The sequence below is a fragment of the Colias eurytheme genome, chromosome 9 (genome assembly GCF_061535395.1).
Source record: "Colias eurytheme isolate Ceu_HAF_F1 chromosome 9, ilColEury1 Martin Lab GWU primary, whole genome shotgun sequence".
In the NCBI taxonomy this organism is placed as follows: Eukaryota; Metazoa; Arthropoda; class Insecta; order Lepidoptera; family Pieridae; genus Colias; species Colias eurytheme.
Window position 1 is genome coordinate 8,013,152 of NC_142988.1, and position 9,695 is coordinate 8,022,846.

A 9,695-nucleotide genomic window follows, 5' to 3' on the forward strand; every position below is an offset into this window, starting at 1 on the left:
TACTCATTTTATATACTATCTGTGCCCCGTGGCCGCATATCTCCTATTGGACTTAGCGTGATGTTATATAGCCTTCGTCAATAAATGAACTATCTGATATAATTTTTAATAACGGACCTATAGTTCCTGAGATTAGCAGTTCAAACAAACAAATAGCTCACCAATCAACAAGTATAGATAACAATCTATAACTGTCACATCATTTATATTGTTTATGGTATTTATTATAATTGTTTTATTAAATGGTTGCTTCACCTGACATATTATAATGAATAATGATAACTTATATCTATATAAGTTTACAAAGTAGGTACTATGGATACTACTGGTTAAACGTAACATTACATAAAAAAACGAATCCAGAAGTCGATTCCTTGAATTAGTACATACAACAACATAATACAACTAAGTAAAAGAAAGTCATTATTTAAAAATATATAAGTAGGTACTTATTTACTTTTCATATGTACAATAATATTGGTTCCTTGCTTGCGCAAATAAAATAAATCGCGTTAATTTCTTTATTTATATGTATATTGATACAAATCATGAAAAACAGTAATAGTAAAGGCTATGGTTAATAAAACACTAGTCAAAAATAAATCCATCCTTTGTATAATATATTTATTCAACAACGTATACAATATCATTATTTATAAAAGACCTATATAGAACTTACAATGATAACCTTTGCTATGATAACGATACAGTGCAAAGTAAACATTAAGTGAATCAAATACTTAAAACAGTCTTAAATTTATATTATTATTATTTAAAGCTTCCTTAGACACCATTTAGACCGTATTATGAAGTACTCTCATAAGAGATCTGACACAACCTCCCACCGTTATAATTCATTTTTGGACACACGTATTTCTTAAGAGATTACACGCTTACTAAAAAGTTATTAGTCATAATATTAATTCATCTTATTGCATATCTTCTATTCTTCTACATTTATAGGCAAATTACTTCGTTCTTTTTTTAAATTAACCGACTTTTATATTTCAAACATCTAGAGAACCCAAAGGCAATGAGAATTTTTAAATTTGTTTGCTATGAAACTAAATATCAAATATCAATGATACGAAAATTAGTTTAAACCGAATATATCATTCCAATTCCATTTAATTAAGTCTTTTAACACATAAAGCTTGTTTTATTATAAAATTGCGATATCGCAATGCATAATTTGTGTAATTATATTTACGGTATTACTGTTGACCAAAAACTGCCTTTCCAACTAATGGAAGATGTTTAACAAACGGACCTCCAAAAGACAATAATACTCGAAGTGGTTCGAACAATAGAACTAGCCAATACAATATTAGAAGATAGAAAAATGCCGAAACAATCAGGTCCAACACAAATAATCTGAAAAAAGATGTTAGCATTATTTATAGAAAAATAATAATCAGTGTAAATAATTATGTTTTATTCAACTATTTCACACGATAAATCACATAAGGAATACCTTCGCTTTAAGTCTTATAAGTATGTATATTCTCAATGTAGAAACATAAGCCATGAAAAGTGTACAAATCTCAAGACAGTCATAGTTATTTTAACTCTTATTCTATTATCACTAAAAGTAGCCTGTAGCATTTACCATATAATTATTTAAGTCGCAGGAATGGAAACCATTTCTTTAATCAAATACCTTCAGTATGAACAAAATTATCTTAATTTTACATAATATATTATGATATATTTCTTAGAATATAACAAGAAAAAGCATGCACTGTTAATGGATGAAAATTTATTTGTTCATAATAATTTTTATCTATCTATTAAATGCAATTGCGATATACACTATTAAGGATATCACAGATGTGGTGTATTAAGATCGATGAAAGGAACAAATTACTTAAATACTTAAGTACTATAATTTTTGTATTTGATAAATTATTAAAACTCTACCTCTACCTACATACTTAATCTATAATCATATTATTATTTATTAATAAAAATGCGTTACAGTTTAATATCTTTGTACTTACATATTATTCTGCATCCGGGCCTTCGGAAGATTTTCCAATTTTTCCCTGAGGCAGAACAGCTTGCCTCCAATCATACAGCTTTCAATGTACGGTTCGATTTTAATAATCGTAAGGTCCATAGGGAATATGCTGAGATCGATCGGATTTAATTTCTTGGGTAGTTCCTTGAAATTATTTGTGTCAAACCACCATTCGCGGGTGGTAAAGTATTGTAAGACTTCTAAACCGACTGAAATTCTCTTTTGTATCCGCACCATGCTAAAATAATAAGAAAAAAAAATATCATTATTCAAGTTAATTTTATATAAGCGTAGTATATACTGACTGTATCAATACTGAATGACCATCATATTTTTATAAGAATATATGTATAAAGAATTATAGGATACTAGATTTCCGCCCGCGGCTTCGCCCGCGTTTTCAAAGGAAAACCCGCATAGTTCCCGTTCCCGTGGGATTTCCGGGTAAAACCTATCCTATGTGTTATTCTGATGTATAAGCTATATTGTGGTAAAGTTTTATTCAAATCCATTCAGTAGTTTTTACGTGAAAGAGTAACAAACATCCATACAAACTTTCGCCTTTATAATAGTAATAGGATAACGTTAGGATATATATAACGTTTAACGCTTTGTTTAGGTCACGGTTTTTTGGTTATTTGCTTATATTATGCGTAGGAATATTATAATGTTAGCTGTAAAACGTGTTATTTTTGATTGAGGCATACCATCTTTTGTTTAACATTTAATATTAAGTTTTAAAATAAGTTATACAATTAATTGTCTTTTAGATTAGTCATTTCGTTTTCTTCATTAAAACTTCCTTTGATTTTTTAATGAGTTAGAATTTTCCTTTTTTTTTAAATTTTCGAGACGTCAAGATAACACGTTTTATTTTGTTTTAGGAAGTGATGGCGGCCGTTAGATCGATGAAATAACATATCGTCAAATAAGTCGGGAAGCAATGTTTGCCCGAATGTGATATCTACGTTCCATATCATTATACATATCCAAATAAATACTCTAAGATCTCTATTTTATATTGAAATAAACTATTGAAGTTTGATCTCCTTTTTAATTTCCATTTGGTATGTTTTTTGCAACAAGTTGTTTCTATACAATCATTTTAACTTCAGCTCGCAATAGAACTAATTTAATTCTACTTCAGCACGAAATTGAGCTTTTGAAATATTAAAATATTCTGATTTGAAAAAGCTCCTTTCATCTTTCTTGTTAACCGCTATCACAAAAAAAATTGACGACCCATCTAAATTTAAACGTAAGTACCACATGAATAAATTTTAGCCAAATTAAACTCTATTGCATAGAACATAAGGATTATACTCACAAGCGTTTCTGTCCAAAAATGAGCATGAGGAAGTCGATAAAATACGCCGGCAGTATATGGTAGAAAAGCACACACAACTCGTGTATATATTTATTGTGACGTATGTTCCCATTGGGGTACCATAGTGGCCCTTCAAAGGGATACCTGCGGACTGTAGCTTTGCCAACGTCTAATACCTCTTTCCATGTGTCATTTCTGTCATCGCCTGATGTTAAATTAAAGACTGGGATTTCTTCTGATCTGAAATAAAAAAAAAATAATAAAAAAAGTTTTTTATTTTTTATTTTAGGAAGGAAGTTTGTTACGAGACAAAAATTACGAGATGATCTCATTTTGTACAGTATTATTACATTATAAATAAATTATATAACAATCTATACCAAAATGCAGGGGACATACATATAAACTTTTTCGCCATGTCAGTTATTGTATTCACAACTAACTCATACAATGAGCGAGCCAACTGGTTTTGAAATTCTTGGTACCTACAAGCTTAACAATTAGATGATCACTTATAATTTAATCTCATTTTGATTTTCCTTGTTCAAACACGTAAGACTAAAATGAGCGATTATTCACCATATTGTATAATACTATTTTAGAAAATCACTTATTTTAAGATTGGATGGTTCGATATTATTGTACGTGTATAACCTAACTAGGTACAATGTTTTAATCGTAGTTTGTTACATTACTAAGCGGAGCGGACGGAGCTAACTAAATCTTATGCTAAAATTATACTTCCTTATAGTATAGGATCCCGCTATACAACGACCTTCACCGAGATGCTTATTTAATGAGACGTATTTTTTATGTTATTAAATATGCCAATAAATATATCCTATATGGGTTGCCTAACAAATTTCAGTCCAGAGTATATTTAATTAATAATTTAAAATTGTTTTTTTTAAACATTGCACCGGTGTGATTATTAAATAAATTTGATACCAATCGAAAGTTTGAAGCCCATAGAATATGCAAACGTTAGGTTGCCTATTTTTTTCCGGTCACAACCACGGGTTGCCAGGTGTAAACAGGTAAATATATACTAGCATTTTGCTACGGTCTGATTATTGAATCAAACTTAGATAAAATGAAAGATTATTTCATAAGGAACACGGTGGTATAGGGTTGCCTGCGAAAAATCAGTCCCGAATTACGGTTGTCGAATTTTAAATAATAAAATATCGCACAACATTACTCGTTTCATCCTCAGCAACTGTAGCACAGGAATCGACACTAGGATTCAACTGTTGTGGTTCTTCTTCAGTAGTAGATACATCGGTATGCTTCTAAAAAAAAAACAATTTTTGCGATTAAATGAAAATGTTTGATTATAAATTTTAAAAAATTTTTGATAAGAATAGTTGATTTAAAACATCCTCATTTAATTATTCCAAAAAAAAAAAGGAAATCAGAACATTTTCTTGTTCAATTTTCAACTACCGTTTTTTAAGTAAATTACAAAAAAAAATATGTGTGTCGAAAATTAACAAAACCATAAGTGAGTTTTACTAGCAATTACTTCAACATGACAAAAATAATATAGAAGATGTATTATTAGCTTAGATAATTTTAAAGATTCAATTATTATGTACTTACTGGATATCTTCTTAAATATATAAAAATGAATCGCAAAATGTGTTGGTAAGCGCATAACTCGAGAACGGCTGAACCGATTTCGATAATTCTTTTTTTATTATATTCCTTGAAGTACGAGGATGGTTCTTATGTAGAGAAAACGTAAACATGTACCACGGGCGAAGCCGGGGCGGACCGCTAGTTCAGCGATAAATTTAAGAAATTCTTCGTTATATTTTTTATTCAAAACAGTCACTTTTTTGTAGCACGTGGTATGATAACCTACAAATTGGAGTGACGCACTGGATAGCTCAACAAAATTTTATTTAATTTTTTTTTTTACGAAAAGCTAATTTTAATGCACAGTTTTCAAAAGTTTCATCATCAAAATCAATTATTCCGATATTCGATATTTTATTATTTAAAATTCGACAACTGTAATTCGGGACTGATTTTTCGCAGGCAACCCTATACCACCGTGTTCCTTATGAAATAATCTTTCATTTTATCTAAGTTTGATTCAATAATCAGACCGTAGCAAAATGCTAGTACCTATAGATTTACCTGTTTACACCTGGCAACCCGTGGTTGTGACCGGAAAAAAATAGGCAACCTAACGTTTGCATATTCTATGGGCTTCAAACTTTCGATTGGTATCAAATTTATTTAATAATCACACCGGTGCAATGTTTAAAAAAAAAATTAAATTATTAATTAAAAATACTCTGGACTGAAATTTGTTAGGCAACCCATATAGGATATATTTATTGGCATATTTAATAACATAAAAAATACGTCTCATTAAATAAGCATCTCGGTGAAGGTCGTTGTATAGCGGGATCTTAGACTATTATAACATGTGATTATTTATAGTGGGATTTGGGAACATAAATACGCAATGTTGCATTGTTTCACTGAAGGTGTGTAAGAAGACTCATTGGTTACTTGTAACATTTAAAAATATTTGATAAACATATTCTAGTGAAATACTTAATTAGCACAAGATTTACACTACTATTATGAACGCATTACGCAACCGTAATCTATACCAATAAATAAACACAGGTTTATTTATTGGTATAGATGTGTATGTATGACAGACATGATATCTGATTTTTAAACTTGTAATTATTTTTGGCAATGAACAGCTTTTTTTCTTTCATTAAATATATTTTTCTTACCTTTCATCCTTAGTATTCAAATAATACGGGATGACGACAAGCGCGTTGATAGCAATATCAACCGGTATGACCTCAGCATGGTAATGTCCATAGCAATGCATGGAACGTATTACTCCCTTGCCAGCACCTATCATAAGGCCTATGGGACCATTGAGGTTATCCACCCAGCCTGGTACAGGGTCCTGATGAGATGGGGTCACTGAAAAAACAGTATAGAACTTCGTTAGGGAAATATAAATAAAATATAAATAGGATAAAAGAAACAAAATAAACAAGAAACTAAATACAATAAGAGAGGAAAAAATTACAAGACAGGAATAGAAAATAGTTTAAAATAAAGTTGCACAAGTATATGTATCAAAACGGAATATTTCTCAATATGAATGTGACATGTCGTAGTCTTGACTTATAAGTATACTAGTGGTCCGCCCCGGCTTCGCCCGTAGTACCTAGATGTTTAAACTATCCTATCTCTCAAGTTGGATCGAACTGCACATGGTGTGCGAATTTTATTATAATCGGTTAAGTGGTTTAGGAGTCCATTGAGGACAAACATTGTGACACGAGATTTAGGTATATATATTAAGATGATTTTTGTATTCCTCGAGTTCAGAATCATGGCTAATCTAGCCTTAACATTCATAAATTTTGTAGCACAGATATTTTATAAATAATGACAATGATTACCTTGAGATTTTAAAGAAAAATACAGAATTGTCAATTCAACGCAATATCATCATCCCTATTAGCGACAACAATCGAGATAAAAAAAATTAGCTTGGTAGTAATCAATAGTAAAATATCTGGGATCCTGGACCATAGTCCTACATATAAGTATTTAAGAAAATGACAAAATTACATATTCTGAATCTGCACAAAAGTGTACTTTAGACTGTCACGATTATACATATATACAGGTTTCTTACGTCACGTAATTACCTACTTCGTTTTAGAATCTAATCTTTATATAACTCTTCCAAGGCATTACGCACGTACCTAGTTGAAATATTGAAATTAATATAATTAATTATAAAATTTGTTCCGAGAATAATTGTTATTACTGGGATTGATTCATTCGTAATCTATACGTACTTAATATTATGAAGCTGAGAGTTTGTTTGTTTAAACGCGCTAATCTCAGCAACTATAACTGGTCCAATTTGAAATATTCTTTCGGTGTTAGATAGCCCATTTATCGAGGAATGCTATAGGCCATATATCATCACGCTAAGACTAACAGGAGCGGAGCCACACGGGTGAAACCGCGGGGCGCAGCTAGTAATGAATATATGGATAAAATAAAAATTCGTATATATGTATTCTTACAAAATGTTTTAGAGGTCAAAACATTAAACTCTGGCACAATGCATGAGCAAAAACAACAGTAATGTCGTGTTAAACACAATGTTCAATTATGCATAACCGAGCGAAAAACGTTGTTATTACGTTATTAATAATTTAGTTAGAACCAATATTAATTTATGTTTATACATTGTGGTCATTTATTGCTTTGGGAACTACAAAATATTATGATATAACTACTTTATAACAAAAAATTTACAATTAAACATAAACCCTCCAGCATTTTTAAAGTTGGTTAAAAACATCTGAGCAACACGTCTAGAATATACAATTTAATAGATATTATTGCAATAATCATCACTATCCAAAAGATATTAAATTTAAAAAAGTCAATAACATACATACATAAGTGTATTGCATAGGTTAAAAATCTATTCACGCAACTCTATTACCTAGATAATTATAACGAACAAATTGTTACGAATACACATTCCGAATTCGTAACAATTCTTACACAAAGAACTTTCCTTAAAATCTGTTCTGTACAACCCTCTTTAATTTGTAAATAAACTATTGAAATGAGACGTTTCACCCCAGTAAAAATTAGCCTATGTCGCTGTCTATCTCCAAAATAATGAAACACACGTTTTTAGTATAAGTTATAATAAACTAGATGTGCTGCGCGGTTTCATCTGAAGACGAACCCGCGTGCAATATCAAGTATTCTTATAGCTTATGTGTTATTCAGACGTATTACCTATATTCCTGTAAAATTTCATCCAAATCCGTCCAGTAGATTTTACATGATAGGGCAACAAACATCCATACTTACAAACTTTCGCATTTATAATATTAGTTAAGATAACACCTACCTATACTCGGTCGTACAACAACAGCCGGTAAGTCCGGGTAAGACTCCCTAACCAGAGCTTCAGCCAACCGTTTAGAGTAAGTGTACGAGTTGGGGTGTTTCTGCATTAGTGAGGGAGCCAGTAAGTTCAGCTGATCGTCAGTCAGCCAGCTAGCAGCTTGGAGCACTGCGTGGGGATCCGCTGGGGGGTCGTGGACCTTGAAAAATACATTACCCGTCAACAAAACACGGACTAACTACTAAACTGAATCGTAAAACCATGGCTTTAGTAAAGTCATAATACAAAACCATAGACTATCTATAGTCTAAAGGTAAATTAGGTAAAACATTGCGCTCTCTGGTTTTACGATGGTTTAGATTTTAGTCGGTAGAGTTACGTCAATTTGTTGTTTAGAGGTTAGAGTCAGTTTAAACCAATAAAAACAAGTTTTAAATCACTGTTTCACAAGAAATTTATAGTCTGGTTAGGATCAAACCAGGTCTATTTAAGTTTTTTTTTTATAATAAATCGGTAAATGATAATTGATAAGTAATCAATATATTTTAGTATTTGCTATACGTCTTGCAGAAGACCTTCACTTTTTCATACAATGTAGTCACAACTTCTTTTGAATTTGTTTTGACTTTTCATTTATTTTCCTGACCTTCACCTTTCATGTAAATCAGTAGATAAGTAGTTACTCAAAAAATAAACTTAAGATAATTATTATAATATTTTTATAGTATGTGTTACAAATTGCAATAATTCGAGAACTTACAGATAATTTGGTTAACAACGGTATTATTTTTTTATTCTCACCATTGTCTCAGTCTCATATTTTTTATAATATATGATCATGTGCACACATTGTTTATTTTTTATTATACACACATTTTAAAACTATAAACCAATCAAAACAGTACACAAATAATAATCCTAATATATTTCGGTATGTACATTTTCAGAATCACTAATTCTAATCTCTTCCAACTTATATTATAGGTTATATAACTATTTAATAAGTATATATTGAAGAGAAATTACACTAAAGATAATATAATAGTTCCCAATCCACATACCGCACGCAGTAGACAGATGGACAAAGGAAACCAAATTTTTTATCTTCTTAGCCACGTCTAACACTCGCCGTGTCCCTCGAGTGTTCATTTCCAAGCCCTCTTTGAGAGGTGCTTCGAGACGCAATGTCGTTGCGAAGTGGAACACTATTGAAACCTGGAAAGTATATGTCTTATTGAGTAAAAATGTTTTTTGGCATTATGAAAGTATATAAGTAATAGTGTCATAATAATGTCATGCATTTAATGTATATTGCAAGGAAGCGATCCAATTTGGTGTTTTGACAACACTAGTACTCTTACATAGGGGTTAGTTACGAGGATGGTAAAATTGAGAGGGTGAAAATTTTATTAATC

At 30.8% G+C, this 9,695-nt stretch overlaps 2 protein-coding genes across 3 annotated transcripts in view; one reads left to right on the forward strand and one right to left on the reverse strand.

Moving 5' to 3' along the window:
* LOC149905945 (C-type mannose receptor 2-like) overlaps positions 1–9,695 on the forward strand; it is a 73,940-nt gene that overhangs the window by 3,385 nt on the left and 60,860 nt on the right. The window contains exon 6 of one of the 2 annotated variants that reach the window (XM_090105356.1): positions 2,905–3,288. The exons of the other annotated variant lie outside the window; for it this stretch is intronic. Within the exon in view, the coding sequence (XP_089961482.1) occupies positions 2,905–2,911 (7 nt within the window). The 3' untranslated portion in view covers positions 2,912–3,288. Of the gene's footprint in view, positions 1–2,904; positions 3,289–9,695 lie in introns of those variants that run through there. 2 annotated transcript variants of the gene reach the window in all.
* Positions 769–9,495, reverse strand: LOC149905946 (putative fatty acyl-CoA reductase CG5065). The gene is made up of 6 exons (XM_090105359.1): positions 9,342–9,495; positions 8,284–8,479; positions 6,110–6,308; positions 3,348–3,587; positions 2,001–2,258; positions 769–1,374 (listed from the first exon to the last, which is right to left on the reverse strand). The coding sequence occupies exons 2-6, from the start codon at positions 8,387–8,389 to the stop codon at positions 1,215–1,217; spliced, it is 963 nt and encodes a 320-aa protein (XP_089961485.1). The 5' UTR covers positions 8,390–8,479; positions 9,342–9,495; the 3' UTR covers positions 769–1,214.

What these genes read in the sequence shown, in the direction of transcription:
- LOC149905946 (XM_090105359.1), bottom strand. Translation starts at nt 8,389, where the DNA reads ATGCAGAAACACCCCAACTCGTACACTTACTCTAAACGGTTGGCTGAA. An exon ending in TTGAATACTAAGGATGAAAG is followed by an intron (nt 3,588 to 6,109) that starts GTAAGAAAAATA and finishes TTTTTATTTCAG; the next exon opens with ATCAGAAGAAATCCCAGTCT. An exon ending in ATTTTTGGACAGAAACGCTT is followed by an intron (nt 2,259 to 3,347) that starts GTGAGTATAATC and finishes TTATTATTTTAG; the next exon opens with CATGGTGCGGATACAAAAGA.